The following is a 25,600-nucleotide window of genomic DNA, read 5'->3' as shown; positions in this document are numbered from 1 at the left end:
TATTGTAGAAAATATAATTAAAAATACAACAAAGGGTAAAAATAAGATTATAACGACTTAGAGAGCTGTTTCAAAGAGCTATACGTAATATTACTACTACTCTGCCGGTCGAACCTAGGAACTTTGATAACAAACATCGTGTATTTTAATGTCTGTTGTAAGTACTAGCTATATGAGACCTGTTTAGTTTTGCGGGATAGTTAATAATATAACACTTCACTTTCTAACCCGATTACGTGATTTATACAAAATTATATCTATTAGATAATATGTGGTAAAACAAACTCTTTGTTCACCCCAGCGGTTTGTACCGAACGTGTATGGACGATCTTTTGTTCAATTGGTTACAGGATCATACGTTTTGGGGAAAACTTCAGGTGGATTAAGTACCCCGGCCAGGAAAGTTGACCGGAAAATGCACAAATCTGAACAAAGCTTCGTTAACAAAAAATGCATAGAATACCTACTAGATGTAGTAACACATGCGAATTTAACCTCGGTAACCTACTACTAGCTATGTATACTTAACCTACCCCAACGTAGAGTTAAGGCGAGCCCTCTTCAGAGCCTCGGCGTCGGTAACCCTAGTATTTGTGACGTCAGATAACTCACAATCAATCAGTCAATCTCTTCATTGCCGGCCAAACCTGTAATGCCTGAGAAACTGCTTAAGCTTCTTTAGACTCGAAATAGGTACATATTGTAGTCAGGCTTCCGGTAGATATACGCTACTAGGTAGCCATTCCGCGGCGGCTTACACTATGGCAGTTGCTGTTTTCTATGCAGATTTTACCTCCTGAACAAGAATTTTAAGTAATATTTATTAGGAAGACTGTAAATAGTAACCCCCAGGGGCCAGTACTAAACAGCGAAATAGGGTAGATCACCACGGCAGGCCAACCAGGCCACCTACATTCAACGCTTGCCACCCTCCGAAAAAGTACATTATAACGCGTCCTGACACCCGAGATGGGCATCAGTCGCGACTTGTTGCTGGTGAGAAACGGAGCTAAAGACCTCTTCTCTCCTTTCGAAGTAAGTATTTCTCCAAAGTTAGAAATTAAGGCCAAATTTTAAGATTTAAACAGAGGGTACTGAAAACTGTCTCAAACGTAGTGCAAATCTCACCAAAACGCGTTCAACATTTTTACTTACAACTCGAGGTATTTAGAAGATTGACGCCATCTCGATGTTTACGGAGTAGCTTGTGTCAATAAACTAACCATTTCCTGTGATAAATCCGCACACCACTTGTGCCCACAGACGCTGGAGCACTTTCATCACAACAATCGAAAAACGATTTCTCACCAACAAACAAGCCAGGAGTAAACAGCTGTTTTGGTAGAAGATGACGAGAAGCGTGCTCTTAGCTAATTTTTAAATAAGTAGTAAAACATCAATATTTTACATATTTATGATGATTAATTTGAAAATATTCGTTATTGAAAAAGTAACTCGACTCTGACTCAAATTTAAGTAATTATTTTTCTGAATTAGAACGTTCTTTTAAGTTTGTATTATGACGTCACGACATCTTGACTTTCGTACCTATTGTAAATAATTGCTATACTCAACTGTCTTGCAGAACAGTTTACCAGTTATTCATGCAGATTGTTATCAGCTATTCATGTAATTGTTATAATCGTAATGCGCATATATATCTTTTATTATTTACTTTTTGGATATATGAAGATGTTTTACTGCTGGATTACCGCCGTAGTGTGACGCAATCGTTTTCGGTCCCTGGGCCTCTGTCTGTTTTCGCACCATAAGAAATTATGGGGCCGAATTTGCAATGACCAGAAAGTCGTTAAAAGAGGAAAGTTAGCATTGAGGGGCATATGTTTTGACTGAGAAAAATACAAATTTATTCAATAGCTAGCTTGTAAAAAATACTTGATTACAAAAAACTTGATTGACAACTAAGCAGCATACCTACTATGGGTTTCAAGAGACAGTGCAAGCACGTTTTTGGGCAATACCTATTTCTGTAACGAACACTCGTATCAGAACGAGATTTTGCTATAGTGCATTACACCCAGTGCCGTAATTTATAAGGGTATCGTGAATCACTAATCGTAAAGAATAACGACACTTGTCCTTGTACCAAGAGACAAAAACTCCATTATGCAGAAATGGATACGAACACGCTTATAAAGCTCCACCTACCCTCCCCCCCCCCCTCCAACGCCACCCCTTTCCTTCGTTCCTTCGCCTTCCTTTCTCTCTCTCTCTCTCTCTCTCTCTCTCTCTCTCTCTCTCTCTATCTATCTCTCTCTACTCTCTCTCTCTCTCTCTCTCTCTGTTGCCATTCGGTATGTGTTGACCCTCCAAACTGGGTATAAGACTATAAACAAAACGTTGAAATTGGTGAAATTAGGCTATGTATTGGAAGTATATATACATAAATATTAAAGCAATTTTATCATTATTGCATTAATATGACAACTAGAATTCATGGAAACAGTTTATAATAATGGAACGGCGTATGTGTGAAGCCTCCACTAATGTGGCAACGATGATTTTGCCATTCTTAGCATGCAAACATTAAAGCATGCAAACATTAAAGCATGCAAACATTAAAGGTTACATTTATTTCTGGCATACGATTATTAAAGAAATTCAAAATACTAATAAAGACTGAAATCAATGAAAAGTGCTAGCAAAAACAAAAAAGCAAAAAAAAAAAAATGTATATAATTCAGTAATCCGTTAGTCGTTCCTCTATGCACTTTTCCGTATTCGTTCCTCTATGGTTTTCGGCAGCCAGATGTACGAAAACGTTAGAAACATTTGATTGTATTTACTTTAGAAATATCTGTAATTTTTCGGGGTAATTTGGTTGCAAAAAAGGGATAATATACATGAATTAAATCAAATTTTTTAAATAACAAAGTAAATTTAAACTAAATAACGAGTAAAGTAAACAGTTTAGGGAATAAAACTTTGCAGTTTCGTCGTCTGTCGTCGTCTGCTGTTCATAACTGTGTTTATGGCGCGCGCGCTTAGAAACCAGAAACAGCAACGGGTTTAAAGTGCAATGTGGAGTGAACTGAGACCAAAATGTGTATAATAACAATCAAATAAGCACTGTGGAGTTTCAGTTGTGATGGCAGTAAGGATAAAAACCACCGATTACAAGGTAAGAATGAATTCAGTTCAAACCATAACCCCGGGAATAACAAGTTTCATACTTTCACTAATATAGGCAACAAAATGTTGTTTTATTGTGCTGATTACAACTGCAATCTTGAGTAAGATCAATAAACGTTACATATATACGCTAACATTGTTCAAATGAGTGCTGGGAAGGCTGGGGAAAGATGGTGGCCGTCACTGATGAGAACCGTCCATGCAAAACGTAGCCGCCATATTGGATTTCAAAACTGCCTTGAAAACATATTTTACGAAGAGCTCACATGCTTATTTTAGTTCGTATGGGGCTTTCATATATCACATTATGTTGACGAAACTTCAGTCTTTTAAATGGTATGCTTAGAGTTGCAATTGTATTCTTGTTTCACCAATTAAATATCGAGTGAATAAGACCCGTCCACCGTGATGAGGGTTGGCCTGCCGTGGTATTCTACCCTACATTGGACACCCCAATCCCTAGTGGATGTCGTATCCGCGGTTTACGTTCCTTGCAGTCCGTGCGGAGCTATTCTGTAGAATTACCAGCTTGCAAGTGAAGCACAGGTACCAACTAAAATAAACTTTTACTTCGTTCTCCCCAGCGTTTTGTACTGTGAATGAACAATCTTGTTGTTTGTTTGTGGGATTAGCTACCTAGGGTAAACAACCAAGTGGACTGGCCAACTCACTGACTACCAAGGTTTTGGCCACCCTCCGAAAAAGTACTTTAACATGTCCTGACACCGGAGATGGTCATCAGTCTTGAGTTGTTGGTGGTGATAACAGGAGCTCAAGACCTCTACCTACTCTCCTTTCGAAGTACTAGGCTAAGTACTTTCTCCAAAGTTAGAAGTTAAGGCCATATTTTAAGATTTAATCAGAGGGTAATGAAAAGGGTGGCCAACGCAGTGCCCACAACCCCAAAACGCTTTCAAAGTTTTTACTTACAACTCCAAATATTTCGAAGATTGATGCCATCTCAATGTTTGCGGAGTTGGTTGTGTCAACAAACTTTGCATTTCTTGTGCTAAATCCGCACACCACTTGTACCCATAGATACTGAGGCACTTTCATCACAAATAATTGTAACCCCGACCCTAACCAGAACATTATTAGGCGTAGTACTTATTCAAGGGGACTATGGAATTCTTTGCGCCGTTTTGCGCTCTTCAATTGTTTATCAGTGTTGTCAATTGGTATGTGTTTACCCTCCAAACTGGTTATAAGACTTACACAAAACCAGGGAAATAAGTGAAATTAGCGTATCTATTCTATACATATTAGGTACAGCAATTTTATCATTACTGCATTACTATGAAAACTAGAATTCATGGAAACAGTTTGCAAATGCAACAGCATATGTGTGAAGCTCTACTAGATTTGCAATGATGAGTCTTTTTGCCGTTGTCTGCTCGTATTTCAGAAATATCTGTAATTTTTTGGGGTTACCTAATTTGGTTGCAAAAAAGGGATAATAGACATGAATTAAATAAACATTTTGAAGTAAAGTTAAACTAAATAATGAGTAAAGTAAACAATTAAGGGAATAAAGCTTTGCACCTCATAAGGAGTGCAGTCGTCTGCTGCTCGTAACTGTGTTTGCGGAGTGAGTGCTTAGGAACCATGAACAGCAACGTGGTTCAAGTGCATGTGGAGTGAATTAAGACCAAAATGTGTATAATTACAAACAAATAAGCACTGTGGAGTTTCAGTTGTGATGGCAGTAAGGATAAAACCACCGATTACCAGGTAAAAATGATTTCAGTTCAAACCATTACCCCGGGAATAAAAAGTTTCATACTTTCAGTAATATAGGCAACAAAATGTTGTTTTATTGTGCTGATTACAACTGCAATCTTGAGTAAGATCAATAAACATTACATATATACGCTAACGTTGTTCAAATGAGTGCTAGGAAGTCTGGGAAAGATGGTGGATTGTCTGTGGTTAGACTGGTCAGCCACACGATTGCCGCCATATTGGATTTCAAAACTGCCTTGAAAACATATTTTACGAAGAGCTCATGTTCTTATTTTAGTTTGTATGGGGCTTTCATATATCATATTATGTTGATGAAACTTCAATCTTTTGAATGTATTCTTGTTTCACCAATTAAATATTGAGTGAATAAGGCCTGGCCAGCGCGATGACAATGGATTGTCCGCAGTTGTTTACCCTATACCTATGTTTTTGAAAAAATTTTGGGTAACTGAAGTACCCCAGGCAGGAAAGTTGACCTGGGTAGTATATAAATCTCAACAAAGCTTAAGTATTTAAAAAATGCATAGAGTATTAGATGTAAAACATGCTAATTTAACCTAACCTTCCATATCTAACCTACCCCTACGTAGGGTGAAGGCTGATCCTCTTCAGAGTGGGCCACCTGAGAAACTTCTTAAGCACTAAACGTAATACAATTACTACTTATAAATATGGGGTAAATGACCGAACAGCAACATACCTAGCGCCCACTGATCCTTGAATGTGGCCACCTTCCCAAAAAAGTACTTGAATTACTACTAGCTAACTTTAGCAAAGCCATTGTACATCAGATCAGGTTGTGCAATTTTTTTTTTTTTTTATAAACAAAGCTGACTCATTTCCTGTGTTAGTGCAGGCTACTCGTGCATTTACGTTGGCCCAGTGGTGAGTAGCCTAGTTGTAGTTGCCTATTTTATGAGTGGAATATAAAAATGGAGAGCATATGAATTGAGAATGACAGCGATGATGATGATGATGAGTTCTTGGGGAAAAGACTTATATTACTGAGGCTGCACTGGTAGCATAATTCATTTTGGTTGTAATGCTCTGTTTACCAGTAAATTCTGATGACTTTACCCTTAAAGTTATGTTTAGTGACTAATTTGATGAAGGTATGGTTGTGCCAGATCATCATTGGCTTGGTATCAGAGAATGGTTTTGTGTTGGCAAGAATTCTAACTTTCTTTTGGTGGAGGTCATGGTGCTGAAGGATTTCTGAATTAAACTTTTTCCAATACCAGCAAAGGTTTTCTTGGTTGAGTGTTCCATATTGGTGGGTGTCCCCATATACTATCTGTAAGTACACTTTTGTAAATTGTACATTTTTCATCTTGCAAAATATAAATGTCTATTAAATAACCTGCCAAATGCATGTTCATTAGATATTTAATCATCTTGCCATGGTTTCAAGAAAATGTAGATTAATCCTGCTTGGATTTATTATCACACATCATGGGAAGATGCTTTATGATAAGGAATGCAATTTTTTTTCCCCACTGTCACCTGTTTTACCCAGCTTCACTTACTGGATAAATTCCCTTTAATCTTCTTTACAGTTTTATATTGAGGTTGGGAATTGCAAGGTTTAGGCCTCTGTATGCTCATTTTCTATGATGGTCTGGGGCTGTACTGTTCTGTCAGTACTGAAGCATAAAGAAAACTATGAATACTTAAAATTACAAGTGTTTATGTACATATGTGTTTTTGTTATTTTACTGAAACATACATTTTCAACGCTACATTCACTCAACATTAAACCTAGCATTACTTTATAAAAGGGAGGAAAGTCAATCAGCATTAGTTAACATGTATTTTCCTGATAGTGAGTTTACCCATGTATATCAGTAGAAATGGTCATATTATTTTCATACACTCATCACCATTAACAATATGTATTACAAGATGTTTATGAATACTTAGCAGCGGCACGGAAGAATAAAATGTTTTGTACCTGGAAACAAACGGAATAGCTCATAAATAAAAAATCCCACACCTTGTCTGAGAGCTTTGCTGCTGAAATCCACCGTCACTGTGACAGTTTGGCATGTATGAGCTCTTGATCTATGCTCCTGTTAGTTTTGGTTTATATGGATTCTTGCGAGCTGTGTAGCGTTTAATGTGTTACTTTTCCTTGCTAGAAGGGTAATAGATGCTGCTGACTTATTTTTTCACATTAATTTATGACATAGACAAGATTAAGACTAGTATAGCTCCACAATATTCATGTTAAAACTATAGTGTACAGGTTAGTAGTCCAGACAACTGAAAAATTTGGCTCTGTTGAAGATGACCTGAGTGTAGGTTAGAGAAGATTTTTTTGAATTAAAAATCTTGCTCTTAATTTGCATATATAAATTACTAGTTGAATAGTAAGCAATATAGTATCAGCATGTAAATTTATTTATGAATTTTACCCTCTTTTCTGTACTCTGCATTTGTCAAGCAGTGGTTTGTTTATTTGAGTGATAATAGCACTGGATTTGCCAACCAGTAGTTTGAAAGTTATAATACTACATTTGGTTTGAAAGATATAATACTGAATTTGGTTTGAAAGATATAGCACATATGTAATACACTTGTGAAACAGTGGTTTGTTTATTTGAAAGATATAATACAGATACATGTACGTATCTTTATTTTAAGCTATGGATTTCTTTGTAAACTGTTGTTACCATGACTGATGTTGAAGCCTGTTCTCTTTTGCAGACGGTTTAGCTCTACTGCTTCATTAATTTTGAAAGAATGGCTGCGAGATTTCTGAGGAAAATATCAGGTGTGGCAGTAGTCGGAGGTGCCTTAGGCTTGGGGTGGTGCGTAGGTGCTTCTGACATTGGCAAGTCAGGGGTGCTGGCAGATTTAATGCCAGTGAAAGTATTTGCTGCAACTCTTCAGGGAAGTGTTCTCAAAACAGAAGTACAGGATGACATTCCATTGCCAGCACCAAATGCTCCACGTATTGCTCAGGTGCGATATATTCAATTTTTTCTTTCTATTGATGATTACAAGTACATACTATTAAGGTATCATGTTATACAGTAGTACTTAATGAGATCAAACTTATAATAGACACTTTTATAGGGCTGGAATGATGGGTTTGTGATTCAGATGTTTGAAAATTATGGAAGGACCATATAAAAAAAAATTACAGACTACTAGAGGGAAAGACGGGGAATGGGTGGGTATGGAAGGTGAAACAGTGCTCAAGGGTTTGCCCAAATTATTTATATTGTTGTGAGATGAAAACTGGGAGGAGGTAAAGTTAGTGGAGTTAGATCATCCAAAACTGTTAAAGTCGAGTGAGCAGTTAATTGTTTAGTGAGGAAAGCTTACAAAATCTGGATTTTACAAAGATGCCAAATATTTTACAGTTTTTGTTATACATAGGCATAAAATACAATTGATGAACATAAGAAACAAAACTTCGAGGTAAAGAAATACATAGGTAAGAAGGAAAACTTAAATTAACCCACAGCTAAGTACTGTACATATTTGATGATTTTTACATTTTTACTCCTTTATATCAGTATCATAGGTATAGTGCTAAAACAGTAAATGTATAGAAAAGTAAAAATACTTGGGTAATAGATAAAAATACATTGTAAATGTATAGCACAATATAACAGCCCGTTATGAAAATTGAAAGCATGCTGATCAAATTGGTATATACAATGTAAAAAAATGGGTTCCCTGGTAAGGCAGACGTTAAATCTCTCTTTTTAATTCAAGTTTATTGCCTTTCAATGGAAATTGTCTAGATCATGAAAGTTTCACTTTAATTTCATTAAATATAAATAATAATATTGTCTTTTAATTAGTCATTATTTTTCACAGGTTTTTTTTTTTACATTATTGGACATGTCTTTTGTACATTGCTTCACTGTAGTGTCCTATAACAAAATCACATCATGAGTCTGCCATTTTATCTGTGATTCCTATAGGCTGTCCTGGCATTGCAGAGGCAGTTTCTTTTTGTAGCAGACAGAATTTATTCATCTTCTATTGTTATCTTCTATTGTAAGTGGGTTTTCACTCCTCGCTTTTAAAAGACATACGTATCATATTCTGCAAATCAGTGGGCAAGTTCCATGACAGACAACACAGTGCAGCTTTCATGTGTTGTTACGCCATTGTCATCACCATCACCATCAACAGCATTATTGTGTGAGATTTTCTAATTATGTGGGTAAACAGGAATTGAGTTTTCTCCACTGCCTTCTGTCTGGTAAACTTTGTGTGTGCATTCCATGTGGTTTTGGGTTCCATCTTTGCCATGTGTGGCCTTTCCTGGCAGTCTTTGTCTGCAATTCTGACTAATTGCTCTGCAGCCATTTTATCAGATGATTGGTGTTTTTTGATATCCAAACCAGGGTCATCTCCTGTGCAGTCCCTGGCCTGCTTGAATCCAGTAGCCCACTTCTCGGTGGTGAAATCTTAAGGAGAGTACAGTACTCACAAAGTGAGTTGACTACTATATCAGATGGATATTTAGGGGTCATACCATTCTTTCTTAAGTACTTAATCACGGTGCTGACTTCAGTAGTATTTACTATTACTGTACCACTGGTTATAGGCAGATATTTGGGTTATTGTGTATAGTCATGGTAGGGGTTGTAGTATCCAGTAACACCAAAAGTTGTTCTTACACTTTTATTCTTAATGGATGAATGGGGGTGGGGGAACTGTTTGGATAATCCTTGGACTGTTCATTAAGACTACTTCTGTCTATTCCATTTTTTGGGATAGCATATGAGAACTGACTATCATGGATGAACCATATGTATATATATTTTTTTGCTAGAAAGTACAATACGTAACTGATTATCATGGATGAACCATATATATATATATCAATATTTTTTTTTACTATGGAGACCAGTGGGGCAGATAACATGATAACCCTATGTAACCCAAGTCTCGGGGTATTAGAAGACTGAAAATAGTATGAACTGTATTTTTAAGTCTTTGCATGAACATAAAATAAGTTTGATTCTTTGCACTATAAAGTTTTGGATGGATGTCATAGAGTGTGGGCCAAGAAGTTGTATTATGATTAAACTGCATTATATAGTACTACTGGTAATCTTCTTAGACACAAATGTATGTTATGCAGTTGTATTCCACAGGAAAATGAAAGGTGCTTTTCTTAAAATATGCCTGACAGTTCTCCAATAGACCTCTTCTTGGAGTGTTTATTAAGGTAAAGCTCTAAGAAGAGGTATAAAAGCTCCAAGGAGAGGTCCATTTGAGGACAGAACTGATGGGCAAATTCTAAGAAAAAACACCTTTCATTTTGCAGTTCCTATGTGGAATACAACTGCACTGCATTGTATTTAATTGGCGTTGAAGTATGGACTGATCAGTGTTTTTTTTTTATTTTACTTGTTGGCTTTAAAGGACTGAGAATTTTTCAAGATATTGTACGTATGTTGAAGTTGGGAATTTTTAATTTTGAAAAATATAGATACTTCTGTAATAAAAAAGTGAGTACCTTGTTCACTAAATTTCACAAACATCCTATTGGCATTTTTTTTTAAAGGCAGTGTAGTAGAATGACTGTATGCTGTATATGCTGTGACTATCTTTCTTCAACTGCCAGTACCAATTATTAGTTATTAATAATGTATACTGAATTTGTTAATTAATACCATGTATTAAAAAGATTGTTTTTTTATTAACTCATTTGCTCCCTTCAACTTTTGATCAACAGATTATGAGATTTGGCTTTCCAAGTCTTGCAAATGTCCGGTCTCTGGATGACTTTGTCGTAGGTTATGATACCCGGAACCGAGTTCCTTACTGGGTATGCGAACACTTAACAAAGGAAAGCATAGCCAAAAATCCAAATGTGGAGAGAGCTAAGTGTGACTTCCACGAAGATGCCTCTATTCACCCGTACTTTAGGTAATGAACTTGGAGGTATTTGCACTTCTTACTCACTTATGAACTTTAAAAAATACTTGAAGTCTTGTTTAAGATAATAACATTAATGCTCAATTGTTTGTTTTACCTGTTTAGAATCTTTTATTTTGTATATTTACATAAGTTAGATACTGAACAGTATTGGCTCTTTTTGTACCAATGGTATTTACTTCCAATGTATGTTTGAAGTTTTGAAAATATGAAAATTCATTTTTGTACATGGAACTTACCCAGCAGATATATACTTAGCTATAGACTCCGTCGTCCCCGACAGAAATTCGAATTTCGCGGCACACGCTGCAGGTAGGTCAGGTGATCTACCGCCCCTGCCGCTGGGTGGCAGGAATAGGAACGATTACTGTTCTAGAATCAGATTTTCTCTGTCGCGGTAGTGTCAACATACGTTGTTGCTACCTCCTGACTTGATTTTCGTTTTTTCATCGCCATCGACCTTCTGGGCTGTCTTTTGCAGGGAAGTACTGGGTCTTTGGTTTGGCATACGCTTTTATTAACTTTTTAATGAATTTGGCTTCGAAATTTCGAAGAATATATTACGTGAAACTACCGAATTTTTCGGTAGACACTTATATTTTGCAATAAGGGAAATATTGATTTTTTTTTTTTGCACTAATACGTGTATAAGTGTTAGAACTTGATGAAGGAAATATAAGATCTAACTTCCTACTTTAGGAAGTCAGAAAGCATATAACTAGATACGCTTCCTTTAGAAGCTTTAAGAGCTCTCGTACTAACGAGCAGTTAGAGTATTGACAATTCTAGTAGTTGTTGCATCCTCATCACCTTCTTACTCCACAGAATCTACAAATTCATATGTGCAAATTTGAAGATAAATGGATGGAGCTCAAAAGGCGAGCTCTAAAAAGGTAAGAAGTGAATATAGTTTTGTTTCCCAGTTGCAGTGGAGGGTGTGGTCCTGATCGGCTCCGTAGCGCTTCCAGGCCTAGACCTCTTCCAAACTCCCAGACCAGTGGAGGAGGAAAGTCGACAGCCGCAGGAAGGTTAGGGGAGAACCCCCACCCCCACCGGTCAGGCGTCCCCTCCGGCAGGTTCTGTAGAACGTCCCAGACTGCCAAGGATAGCCATTGATAAGGCATCCTTTAAAAGTGCGTCTCTTCATCTTACATCCGAAAAGACGAAGAATGTATGTTTGGAGTTTCGATGATCTAGCGCGTTCTCTGAAAAACTAAGAGAACACTGAGCAAGAGCCAGCCGCGTTCCAGCAAGCTAGCGTGAGCTACGTTTCCTATAGCCAGCAGCGAGGCGCGTTCCAGCTAACAGACTAGCGCGAGCCGCGTTCCTACAACCAAATGCGAGCCGCGTTCTAGAAAATTTTTCTTGGCGCAAGGCGCCTTCAAAGAGACGAAGCGCCAGCCTGGCGCAAATTGCGCCAGAAAAACAGACGGCTAGAGCAAGGAGCCTTATAGTAGAGTGGCAATCAGAACGATCCTTCCATTGAAACGTTTCCGGGCAAGAGGCTCTTTCTAAAAGGGGTCTAGTAGGCGCTCGGAACTGTCAGGGCGCACGGGACCTTCCACGCAAGCAGAACGTTCCAGGAGCGAGTCTCCTTTCTAGCGTGCGGAACATTCCAGGCGCGCGGAACATTCCAGGCGCTAGGTGCAAGGATCCAGGCGCCAGAATATCCTTTCTCTATCTGCCTCGGCAGGGAAAGAAGGTAGTAGAGTATCTGCTGTATGAGAATACGATACGGCAAATCATAAGCACATAACCGTAGTTTACTTCTTTGCCTGAGCAACTCAATTTACCAGTATCCTTCCAGGAATTTCCTAGGAAGGACTACACTTAAAGGGATTGTTAAGACAACACCTACTTAGCTTCTAGATTTATCGAAGTCTTGTTTCGCTTAGATATGCATTATAAGAACTTCCTGAAGTTCGATAATAATTTTATAAGATTCCTTTATTAAATGGAGTAGCTGGCAACTCTGGAAGAGTAAGGCCAGTCGGCTAACGAGACTGCTATCGCTTAGACACCAACGCAGTATCATGTAGGTGTCGGTCATGAGTGGTCGGTAACATGTCTCTTTCCTGCGGGATGGAATGAATAACAGTGTCTCTCCCCTACAATCGTGGTTTTAGCCTCGGATTGAGGGGATAGTTAAGCAAACATAAATAAAATATTGTCTGCCTTTTGCTAAGAAGCTTTCAATAAGAAAAGATATTATTACATTTCAATGCTGTTTACCGTAGGTAACATTTTTAAAGGATTCTAACGCAGCGGAACTCTATATTGTATAATGCTCTCATGCTTACGAAAGCATGGCTTATTAGAGTACATGCTTAGTGAGAAGATGAATGTAGTAGAGAATTCACTTTAAGACTATGGTATGGTCAAGTCTTATGCACATACCGAGGTTAACTACAGAATTCCTAGTATCCTTACAAAGGTTTCCTAGATTAATGCTGTTTACCACAATGTGACAGTATTATAAAGGATTCTAATACGGCAGCGCGCGATATATATAATTCTCTCATCCTTTCGAGAAACGCACACAACCTTTTTAAATTCGGATATTGCTCAAGAGAAGTTGGGTGAGTCGGATGGGAAACATTCTCTTAGTAGAAGTTGTTTCCCCTGAATGGACTATACTACGTATATAAAAGTTTTTTCCCACTAAGAACGGAATTGAACATGTGAAGGATGTCGGGTACCATAAAGGCATAGATGTTATGGCACATAACCTAAAAAGAACTAGAAGGAAGCGCCAGCTTCGCCTGCCGCGCCAGAAGCACCTGCCGCGCCAGAAGCACCATCCAAGATATTTTCTCGTTTAGCGAGTTATTAACCTAAGAGTCCAGTAGCCTCTCGGACAGCAGGCTCGGTAACGGCAAGATTCGTTCCTGATTTCGTTACCCATTGAATCGAAAAGGGGTCGCTTACAAGGAATGATGAAATGATTTATTTTAATCACTTAGGCCAATTCCACGACACTCTCATATTGCAAAGAGCATCGAGAATCTCTTTTTTCGCCCCTGTTCGCGTTAACAAAAGAGAACCTATTTGGGAACAGACACGGAACGTAACGATCCTTAAGAGGTTCGATGCAAGATTTTGCATGTCCGTGAGAACCTTCTCGATCGAAGATAATAACTGTTAACGTATGTCTAACATTTATTGAAAAGAGTTGTGAGAACCTGCGGAAAGTCTTCTTCATAGATCTCTTTGTAAGGTAGAAGACGAACAGGCTTCCTTTAGACTGCTTCTTTTTCCTCGAACCAAGAGAGGTAGCAATATAAGACATCTTTAAATTTAAAGGGGAATAAACTTTAGCCTTTTTTCCCCTAGTTATAAATTCTTAACAGATATTAAGATAATTGGGCGTCAAAGGAAGAGAGGATGTATGCCTCATTTGGCCTTAGAGAGGTTGTTGGATGTCCCAGAAGTCACGTTTCTTTCTCACCAGCATGTTTTCATAAGGCTTTTTGATCCAAGAGTATCTGGATATTCTATCAGAATCTATTATAAATAGACCTATAAAAACCTCTCCACTCTGAGTCTGTACGCGTGCAGACTGACCAGAAGTGGACATGAATGAGAGGTTTTTTCAAGGTAAATGACAATAGTCATGGCTAAGACATAGAATTGCTGCAGATCGTGCTAGATGGAATGAGGAAACTGTCCTCTTCCGATACCTCTGTGAACCACATAGCGAGGCTTTTTCTTCATTTTCAGAGGGAAGAATCACCTATGTATATATCTGCTATCAAAGAACGCAGTAAAAGGCCATACTCTGTCTTTACAAGGGGAATTAGAGATAACAGAGGATTAAGATCTTCGGGATCTTATACGATACCGCAATACGACAAGAGTAGGATATCATGTACTTCGAATGGGATTTTTTTTTGTGGCCACAGATTCCGTGTTCCGACAAAATGGAACTGCTCCTCATCAAACTTCTTTGAGGAAGTTTATGAAGGAATTCTTTGTTTCTCTAGCCCTAAAACGACCAAGAAGACAAGTGAATTTTTTGTGCATTGGAATCTCGCATCAGATTCAATGGAGACTCGGCAATGAGTTCTTGCAGCATAGTATGTATGGCAAAAGAAATAAATCCCTCTATTCCTGACGCAACGCTTTCAGATAGAAGTTTAGTTGCCCAGGCAGGGTACTTACATTTTCATCTACAGAAGAAGAGATGGTTTAAACGTTTGCCTACAGAGTCTTCGGGGTGCGATGAGGGCTCAAAATGCTTCCCAGAAGGTATTTAGAAGGATACAATAAGAGCTAGAAATCAGGGTTCCGCCCAATTTCAGCTCAGAGTCTCCTTCGACTTCCAGACTCCTTCCCTTCCTTCGGGCAAGGATAGGGAAGATTCTGCAACGAGGAACCTCATCAACATGTAAGAAGAGATCTCGTTAGCAAAAGAAGTGTTCACGAAGGATCCTCCTCGGAGGAAGACTCTTCTCTCTCGTATTGTTAGATATCCTGTCGTCTACTGGGTGTAGCTGACTAAAATCACCTCCCCTTGCCAGGGGCCAAAAGCTCAAAGGGGAAGAATTTCTTCCACCCTTCTCCAGTCTCCTGATAAAACTATGTGGTGTTCAGGACTCTCGGACAATGTAGCGCCAGCCAAGCGCCAAATGCCAATACAGGCGAAAAACGCCAGAGGCGGACAGTTCCAAGGAACTCTGTCATGGTCGGATACTGAGAAGGCCGCCGGGCCCCTCCAACCTGGCGCAAATGCGCCAGAGGCGAACAAATCGGACAGATATAAGAGTGTCCGATGTGGACATCGCCCAGACAGCCTAGAGACTCTTCCAAGCTCGAAGCTCCAGCAAGTGTGGAGGAGCCAAGCCAGGCGCGAGGCGCCAGCCAGGCTCTAGGAGCCAGCCAGTGCTCTAGGAGGCCAGCCCAGGCTCTAGGAGCCAGCCCAGGCCTCTAGGAGCCGCCAGGCTCTAGAAGCCAGCCAGGCTCTAGGAGCCAGCCAGGCTCTAGGAGCCAGCCAGGCTCTAGAAGCCAGCCAGGCGCCATCCAGGTGCCAGGCTCCTTCAAGGCTAGGCTCCAGTCAGGATTGAGGATCCATCCAGACGCAAGGCTCCTTCCAGTAAAGAGAAACCTAAAGCTCTGTCATGTAAGAGGGCTAGTCCCCATTGATATGATACAGGTAGGCTCTGCCATGTAAGTGGGTCAGCCCCCATTGGCACGATCCGAGAAGGCTCTGTCGTGTAAGCGGGCTAGCCCCCATTGACATGATCCAGATGGGTTTGTCAGTCATAGGTCCCTACCTCGCTGAAACTCTTGAGGCACGCAGACTCATAGACAGTAATCATGAAGTCTTCTGCCAGGCTCCAGGTGCCTTCCAAGCGCAAGGCACCAGCCAGACGCAAGGCTCCAGCCAGGCGCGAGGCGCTAGCCAGGAAGGAGGAGCCAATCAGGCACCAGCCAGGCGCGAGGCGCCAGCCAGGCAAGGCGCCCATCAGGCGCCATCAGGGCGAGGGCTCCAGCCAGGCTCTAGGCGCCATTCAGGCGCAAGGCTCCAGCCAGGCGCGAGGCGCGAGGCGCTAGACAGGCGCTAGGCGCCTGCCAGGCACGAAGCGCTAGCCAGGCTCCAGGCTTCACCCAGAAGAGATCTATATCAAAGAACGCCCTGGCCTTCTTTGAGACATTGTGATCTCCTAAGCACTTGATAAGTGCATTGATGATTCCTTCAAACAGCTGAGAATTAAAAGCGCATGAAGTGCGAGCTTTTCCGAATTCTTGTTCTTTCCCTAACAATATGTCATAAGGACATATTAGCTGTCACATACGGGAGATGCAACTCTGTGTTGACTTCCCATTATCCGAAGGATGTCAAGATAACCTTCGAGGGACCCTTCTCTCTTGGTTGATACGTGTCTGCGGATACATTGCTGGGATAGGGAGCAGATACTGATTCCTTAACTAGTGAGTTAAATTTTATTTAACGTCGTGTTTTTTCTTTGGGTTGTTTGAAAGGAGTTTGTAGATAACTCTTTTCAACTTAAGCACTAACCCTCGTGTTAGGATCAGGTGATCGGGATCGGTGTTGTGCTCCTTAATTATGCCACTAGGCATAGGCATATTGTCATGTAAGAGACTGTCGAGTAAATGGATAAGACCCCATCGACAGACCCACAAGAACTCTTAGCCATAGGTCACATCCTCGCTGAGGCTCTTGAGGCGAAGCAGATTCCTAGGCATTAGCCATGGAGTCTTCCGCCTGATCAAGTAGGAACCAAGGTTTTATTTATTTATTACCTACAACGTATGTTGTTTACCTGTCTATTCAGTAAATAGTTGTCTCTTTCCCACCACCAAGGGTGTCAATCAGCTAAGTATATATCTGCTGGGTAAGTTCCATGTACAAAAATGATATTGTTAAGATACAATAAAGTTTTGTACATACTTACCTGGCAGATATATACGATTGATGGCCCACCCAACCTCCCCGCAGGAGACAGGTGGAAGAGAAAATCTGGTTCTAGAATGGTAATCGTTCCTATTCCTGCCACCCAGCGGCAGGGGCGGTAGATCACCTGACCTACCTGCAGCGTGTGCCGCGAAATTCGAATTTCTGTCGGGGACGACGGAGTCTATAGCTAAGTATATATCTGCCAGGTAAGTATGTACAAAACTTTATTGTATCTTAACAATATCATTTTTTTAAGGTAATAATATTAATGCTCAGTATATAATCTTTCTTTTGTTAAATACTAAACAGTATTGGGAAAAGTTTGCAAGTTGTGTATGTGAACCATCATATGTGAACAGTGTTCCACAACTTGGTCTTTTTTTAACCTGACAATAGTAAGTTTTGAATCCTAGGCTCCATAAGTAATGAAGATGCTGGGGTTGAAACTAAATGTTAGCTTGCTTACATATTTACATATATTTGTAAATATGTGTAAATATTTAGCTTAAGGTAGCAAATATAATTAACATTTGTAACATGCTAGCATTACTTCAAGCAGTTTGTAACATGCATTAGGAAGTGAGTAAAAGAAATACATACAGAACAGTTGGAGTTTATTGATGGGAATTAATGTACAGTAATTATTATTATAAAAATCTCAATGAGGTATAGTTGGTCATAGTTCTTGTTAATTTTTTCTTAGTATTTTTTATAATATTTTTTATATGTTGAATCATGGCCATTCCATTTAATTTGTCTTGAATATTGTTGAATTCTCTGTTGTTGAAATGATATCTTTGGAAAACCAAAAAAATTATTACACATATTTCTATACAGCAATAGAAATACTAACGTAAATAGGCATTCAAAGTGAATTATTACTAAGGAACGCTAAATGTGAGGTGCGGCACATACAAAATTGCTAAGTGGCTAAAATCTGTAAGAGTTAGGTATTTAATTCATTCAAGGAAATAAGCAGATGAGGAAAAAACAAATAAGTAGGCATAAGGGAAGTGGTTGAGTAAAATAACAAATGCAAAACTAATGCAAAGGCAAGAAATAGAAGAGATTGTAAGTCCATGACCACTAATATTAGTCTTGGGAGATGCAGCACGTTGACGATTGAATGCAGTTACATGTTCTGACCATGCACCTATTTTGTCTAGATCTACCAACTTTTTTTGATGTTTTATTATCAAAATTTACCCCCTTTTTTTTGTCTGGAACAAGTGGAAAGTGTGAAATTACATAGCAAGCTTTCTCAAACTAGATTGCTTATAAATTATTGTGTTTTAAGGTTAAAAAAAGACAGCAGAAATGAAAATAAAATTATAATTACATTGTAAGGTGGAGATATGCTAATGGAAGTATGTTGTATAACCCTTCAAGACACATGGTGGCTTGGCAGTTTGTAATAGAGAACTATATTTTGAAAGCTTCTGTAATACTATCTGGTACGGTATACTGGTACCTGTCTGTAAAAGTAAAGCAATTCCAGATAACTTCTCAATAGATACCATACTGTGTTAATTGTAGCAACTGTGGGTCTGTTTGATATTGTTTAGAAACGGTGCATGCAGCGTATGGGATGTAGATTTTATCAAAGTTTTCATGAGTTGACTTGTCATTGGACATTTTTACTTTTTGGAATCTGAATTTTCTTGTAGATCTGAGAACAGCGATTACAAAGGCAGTGGTTTTGACCGAGGCCACATGGCAGCAGCAGGTAACCATCGTTTGACACAGGAGATCTGTCATCAAACCTTTTTACTCTCCAATATGGCTCCTCAGGTATTGATAATGCCCTTTCTGCTATGATAAATTGAGATTTGAAGTTTAATTTTACTTAGATCTTATTAAAAATCCATTATGAGTTTGCTACATTTGTAGAAAATTATTTCAGTTGCTTTCTAAGCAGTTAAATTCTTTCAGGTTGGGAGAGGGTTTAACAGAGACAAGTGGAATGACTTGGAGCAGTATTGTAGGAAAAAAGTATTTGACAGTGCTAATGTTTATGTCTGCACTGGTCCTTTATTTATTCCCAAGTAAGTTCCATTGTATTATTATTAGTAAGTTGTTAGAGTTTGCTATGCTACATAAGTTGTAGCTAGCCCATAAGTATGTTGGATAGACAAATCTGTTATAGTATTATTCAAGACCATAATATTTGCTTCTTATTTAGCAGTGCAAATAATTTTATGAAATACACTAGTACACAATATTGAGATGTGATATTTTGTATCTACATATTGTCAAAATCTATTACGTATTGCAGAAAATGTTAGTTTACTTATAGGAAAGGCTTCTAGTCATTCATTTTTCATTTAGAATGGAGTGGGATATAGAATTTAGGCCAAAGGCCTAGTGCTCGGACCTTTGGGCTCATTCAGTGCTGAATGGGAAGTTGACAGTAGAAAGGTTTGAAAGGTGGAAAAACTCGCAGTTGCACTATGAAACAATTGTTGAGAAAGGGTGGATAGCAAGATGGAAGAAAGAGAATATGAATGAAGGTACAGTAATGATAGTGAAAGGAGTTGCAGGTAGGAGCTGAAGGGATACTACAAAGAGCCTTTTAAGTAATACCTACAGTACACCACGTGAGTTGCAGTGACGCCACTACTCCTCAGGGGAGAGACTTCTTTATGACCAAATTCAGAAATAAAAAGAATTTTAATGGAAATAATTCATTAGTTTTCTCTGTTTCTGCAGGCGAGAGGAGGATGGCAAACTGTATGTCAGGTATCAGGTTCTGGGCCAGAATCATGTGGCTGTTCCTACACATTTTTTTAAGGTAATTATTACTCTAGATCTTCTGTTGGGCCCTATAGCATCAGGCTGCATTTCTTCATGTCTTTTACTAATTATCCATTGCCTTTGCCCTCTTCCAGCCTAGCTGTCCAACTTATTTAACTTTATATCACTCAGATTTTCATCTCTTCCTTCCTTGGGTGCCTCCCCATCTTACATGTTCAATGTCTTGACTTTGTTCCAGTTTTCACCTCCCATTTATGGGGAAATCCTTTGCATATCCATATATGTATCTATTTTATAATAGTATTGATAATCTTCTTGCTTTCTTGTTTGACTATTTTAGAAATTTTTACTTCTCCAGTGTATGGCATTAGGTTAAGATTGATACAGTAGTACCTCGAGATACGAAATTAATCCGTTCCGAGGCGCCCTTCGTATCATGAGGTTTTCGTATCTTGGACCACATTTTACATGTAAAATGGCTAATCCGTTCCAAGCCCTCCAAAAACACCCCAGTAAATTATATTTCCAGGCCTAAAACACATGTTCTAGGGTTACGACGCCGATCCGACGGAAGAAATATGACTCCAAAAAGGCAAAATACTGTACATACTTGAGTAATATTCAACTGCATGTAATTTTCAACCCCATTTTTACTGCATATATTAGGACTTTAGCATATGTCCCTTAGCAATAAGCCTAGCCTATGTTAGCGGTTGCTACTGTAGCCTAGTCTATGATTCTGACATCTAAACTTAAGAGCTAAAAGCTTAGAATATGCCAATAAAATGTATAAATGATCAGTATGTACTCATTTCAAATAATTATTAATTAATCATTAACTATAATACACAAACAAACAAAAAAAAAACCTTTCAGTCGATTGTTTACATTCAGCTCTTACCCGTCTTACAAGTACCGAACGAACGCCAAGCAATCATTTTTCCTAGCACACAGTAAGCCATAAATTTTCATTAGTATCTCTCTTCAACTAATGAAACTACCAAACAGTATAATAACCATTCATTTCTATTCTTTATTCCATCTTTACCTAATGGAAATACCGAGTTACTGACAGCTATAATGAAACATACGTATACGTGACGTAATATTAAAACAGAAGAAGAATTCTAAAAAATACGTTTTTTTTTGGCAGTCTGATTTATTTTATATTTTATGATATCTAATTCACAATTTTTTTTTATTAAATAGTATTGCATGTACTCATTTCAAATAATTATTAAGTAACAATTAACTATAATAAACAAAAAAAAAAAAGCTTCCAAACTTCTGTTTGCATCCAGCACTTACGAGTATCGAACGATCACCAAGCAATCACTTTACACAGTAAGCCATAAATTTTCATTATCTCTCTTCAACTACTGAAACTACCAAACAGTATAATAACCATTCATTTCTATTCTTTATTCTATCTTTACCTAATGTTTTTTTTTTTATTAAATGTATCGCATGAATAAGTTTTTCAATTTACAGCATCCTTTTACCAATAGAATACTTAAAGCACAAGGGGTAGATGCTGACCAATAGGAGAGCAGGACCTTATGGGGTGACTAGCATCAGGAACCAATGGGAGAGCGGGAGGATGGTGGCGAGTTTACTCAGTTGGCGGCGCGGGAGTTTTAAAATTGTTCTCGGTGGTCCGGGCGAATCTCGGGACTTTACAGCAACAACCTTTCGTATCTTGAAAACTTTTCGTATGTAGAGCTGTAAAATTTTTCGTATTTGCTTTCGTATCTCGAGTTTTTCGTAAGTTGAGCCTTTCGTATATCGAGGTACCACTGTACTTCAAAACAACTTGATGGTTTGGTTAAACAAATTATAAGAATACTGTGATGCAAGTCCTAGAGATTTTACTAGAAATAGGACTATTACCTGTAAAAATATCCATTTGCCAGTTATTTTTTAATTTTGTTTGTGGTGATATGTGAAACCTCTGTGTACTTTGAAAATTGAGGTTATTCAGAAGAGTTTCCATCTTTTGTAGATGCTATCATGTTTACTATAAGCATAATTGAGGTTGACTATTCCAGGTTCTGTGGAATTTTTCTCAATTTATTTCAGATTTTGCTTGTGTGCAGTTTAAAATCATGATGATGGTAATGATGTCTAAATATGAGTTATGTTTATAGATATTGACTTGTGAAACAAGGCATTTTCATTTGTTACTTAAGTTTATTACTTTGTATCATCTGAGTAAGGTTATTTGGACTTGTGCTTATTTACAGGAGGAGGAGAAAGTTCTTCCTACCTAGCTGTGTAATTTTCTCAACTTCCTCTTGCTGTGGTTGAAATCCACTAATAGTGAATGAGACCTTAATTGCAGCCCCTTGACAGTCCAGAGTTTTGACTCTTTGATTCTGTTGAACTTTTCAAAATGTAGTATTTAAATACACATGTTTTGCTTTATTTGTACTCTTTGATTCTGTTGAACTTAAAAATGTAGACAATTCCTTGTTGGATGAGTGGTTTTTGCACTCAGCTACTAATCCAGTGGTCCGAAGTTCAATTCTCAGCTCAGCCAACGAGGAATCAGAGGAATTTATTTCTAGTGACAGAAATTCATTTCTTGATATAATGTGGTTCGGATCCCACAATAAGCTATAGGTCCCGTTGCTAGGTGACCAATTGGTTCCTAGCCACGTAAAAATATCTAATCTTTTGGGCCAGCTTAGGAGAACTGTTAATCAGCTCAGTGGTCTGGTTAAACTAAGATATACTTAACTCAAAATGTAGTATTTAAATACATGTTTTACTTTATTTGTAGATAACTTTGCTGTGTTTACATAGTAAACAGCTGATCATTAACATATCTGTCAGTATACATGCCTCTTTCTATGGTAGGTCATGGTCACAGAGACAAACGCAGGAGAGCTGGAATTGGAGTCCTTCCTCTTGCCAAATGTTGCTATAGATGATGCCACTCCCTTGTCCACTTTTTATGTAAGTATTTTTTATAAGATATAGTAAATATTCACAGTAATTATTTTGAAGAACAGAAATAGTTTAGACTGCAGCAGAACTCCAGGTTAGAAGGAATAAATTTGAGCCCAATGAACTGAAATCAGGTGAGATATCAAGAACTATTACAGGTACGTAGTTGCATGTTGATGGTATGTCAAGGAACAAGTTCACCTCATGTAGAAAGTAATTTTTATATACTATCATGCTTTTAAAAGTATATCACTTTAAGAATGGTGTATTTATCCTGCTTGTTAGTTGTTAGAGATACTATTTGAACAGTGCCTTATTCTCTGGTTTACCTTTTGGATTTCAAAGGTATTCAAACCCAAATGGTCTTTTTTTTATAAACGTGGTTATTACAATTTCAGGTGCCCACAGAGGTGATAGAGAGAGCATCTGGCCTCCTGATGTTTAACAAGATTAATCGAAGTAAGTTCGCAAAAATAAATGGGCAGAAAGTTGGTTGGTTTTAATTCCGTTGGTAGACAATTTGTTTGAGAATTTTAATGTTGATTATGTTGAACATGTTTTTCTAATGATGAAATTAAGTCTCATGCATATAATTTTGATGATAATTTCAGAAATTTATGAATTTTTTTATTTGTTATTTCATAAATAATTGTAATATGAAGCATACAGTTGCCCTTTGGGAATAATTGCAATTGCAATCTTATAGTACTGTAGTTATTACGTACTACTTAGTTTCTAGTCTAAATTAATTCAGAATTTGTTATATTTGACGAGTACAGTTTATATAGTCTTACTTGTGCACGTATAGTGTATTAAGTGTCAATATATTTTTGTTTCTTATATAAACTTGAAAGATATGAAGTTCTTATATAAACTTGAAAGATATGAAGTCTGAAATATGTACATATGATTTTTGTAAAACCTTAATAGTACAGAAAGCTTGTTACTGTTTTTATGCATTGTACAACATATGGGGTGTAAATGGTGATCTCTAAATTTTGTTATAATGCAAGGGAATACTGCTCAATTATATATGATTTTGAGCTTAGTTTGGAAACTTGTGGTTATGGGGAGATAGCTGGAATCTAACTTCAATTCCTGAAATTATTATTGTCGTTAGGTAACCAACTTGTGTCATCCTGGTTAATTCTTTTATACACAAATTTATCTAAGAAAAAAAGTTTCCCTAAAATAAAAGAGAGCTTTTCTTGTCCGTAATGTTATGGATTAAGAGGTTGTGGAGAATATGTTTTTAAGAAAAATGTGCATTTTGCACTTTAAGGTGTATTGGCTCTGAAGGCTGAGGAAAATTGAAATGTTTTCTAATTGGAAACTATCATGAGCACAATGTTTAAATGTACTGTACTATTGAATTATTATGTGGGCTACTTAGGAATAAATAAAACTATTTCCTTTCATAAAATACAGTATATAGCTAAATTATTAGGGCCCTGTGAGTTTTTCATAACATTACAAGCTGGCTTTCTTGTGTTATCTCATGTTAAGAGTTACTGATCATCTTATTGTAGTAAAGATGATGTTATATTTTTTCATTAAATAGTGATCTAGTCATTTTGTATCAAAACAGTGTTGCTGGCTACTGACTTGGGAAAAGGTATTGTAAATAATGAAAAATAAAAGAATGATCTGTTGACTTAGTTTGTGATTTCATTTTCTTTTGTCTGCTTTACAGTGCAAGTTAGATACTGTTGACTTTTTGTAGGTTGGTCATCTTGTTCTTGTAGAATTGTATAGTGTGTCTTCAGTTATGGTGGGGATCCATTCCAGCACTGTGCTGTAAATTGATTCCTCAGGAAGTCACTGCATCAAGTTACAGCACCATAAGCGCCGTCAACTTGATGCCTATTCTTGCCATTAGCATCGTCAACATCGCTTACGGCGCCATAACTTGATGTAACGGCCCTGTAAAATACCCTTTGTAACATTGGATTACTGTAAGTTGAGGATGCAAGGTATTTTTTAGCCAGCTGTACCATCTGAATTTTTTGTGATTTTATGTTCCAATTGCAATCCTCCTATATAAAATGCAACTTTTATACAAATATATTTTTTCTGGGCACAGTAAGATAGTTTACAAGTTCAGAACTCTGCAATTCTCAAGTACAAAGCACCATAATATACTTGTTTGTAATAGACTTGATTATTTATGTATAAAACAAGGGTCAAGTTTACAGTGTTCAGTACTTTGAAATAATTTTACAGATTTGCATGTGCAAGCATCAAAACCCACAATAAATTCAAAAGGAAAAACCCAAAGTTTGATATACAGGTACCTTAAAGGAATATGGGACTATGTATTGTCAAGGGACTGTGAAGATCACAGCACCCTCAAGGAATGTGGATGCTGGTGCTTGGTAAGTTGCCTTGTAGGGGGAAAGTGCTGTCCAGTGGTGCACTGTAAGCATTAGTATATAAGGTTATTTACAACATCCCTTCTGGCCATAGATGCAACCCCCTGTAGGGGGTTAGTGCAATTGGTGCACCTCACTAAAATTCTTTGCCGAGTCCCTTCGGCTCCTAGCTGCAACACCTTTCATTCCTTTTACTGTGCCTACATTCATATCTTTCTTCTGTTTTACTATCCACCCTCTCCTAACTATTATTTCATAGTGCAATTGCCAGGTTTTCCTCCCATTACACCTTTCAAACCTT

At 37.9% G+C, this 25,600-nt stretch overlaps 1 protein-coding gene across 2 annotated transcripts; it reads left to right on the top strand.

The window, feature by feature from the left end:
* Nucleotides 1-39: 39 nt before the first annotated feature.
* LOC135203086 (endonuclease G, mitochondrial-like) lies at nucleotides 40-24,260 on the top strand. 2 transcript variants are annotated; one of them, XM_064232701.1, is made up of 8 exons: nucleotides 40-157; nucleotides 7,603-7,860; nucleotides 10,604-10,797; nucleotides 18,892-19,015; nucleotides 19,157-19,269; nucleotides 19,934-20,015; nucleotides 22,838-22,936; nucleotides 23,326-24,260. In XM_064232701.1, the coding sequence occupies exons 2-8, from the start codon at nucleotides 7,639-7,641 to the stop codon at nucleotides 23,428-23,430; spliced, it is 939 nt and encodes a 312-aa protein (XP_064088771.1). In that variant the 5' UTR covers nucleotides 40-157; nucleotides 7,603-7,638; the 3' UTR covers nucleotides 23,431-24,260. The 2 variants fall into 2 exon arrangements, with proteins under 2 accessions (XP_064088771.1, XP_064088772.1); XM_064232702.1 differs by lacking the exon at nucleotides 40-157 and adding an exon at nucleotides 305-377.
* Nucleotides 24,261-25,600: the final 1,340 nt, after the last annotated feature.

Source organism: Macrobrachium nipponense, chromosome 33 (genome assembly GCF_015104395.2).
Source record: "Macrobrachium nipponense isolate FS-2020 chromosome 33, ASM1510439v2, whole genome shotgun sequence".
NCBI classification, from domain to species: Eukaryota; Metazoa; Arthropoda; class Malacostraca; order Decapoda; family Palaemonidae; genus Macrobrachium; species Macrobrachium nipponense.
This window is presented reverse-complemented; position numbering and strand designations above follow the sequence as displayed.

Coding starts and splice junctions, on each gene's coding strand:
- LOC135203086 (XM_064232701.1), top strand. CDS start 7,639: ATGGCTGCGAGATTTCTGAGGAAAATATCAGGTGTGGCAGTAGTCGGA. Junction 7,861..10,603: donor ATGCTCCACGTATTGCTCAG/GTGCGATATATT, acceptor TTTGATCAACAG/ATTATGAGATTTGGCTTTCC. Junction 19,016..19,156: donor TCTCCAATATGGCTCCTCAG/GTATTGATAATG, acceptor AAATTCTTTCAG/GTTGGGAGAGGGTTTAACAG.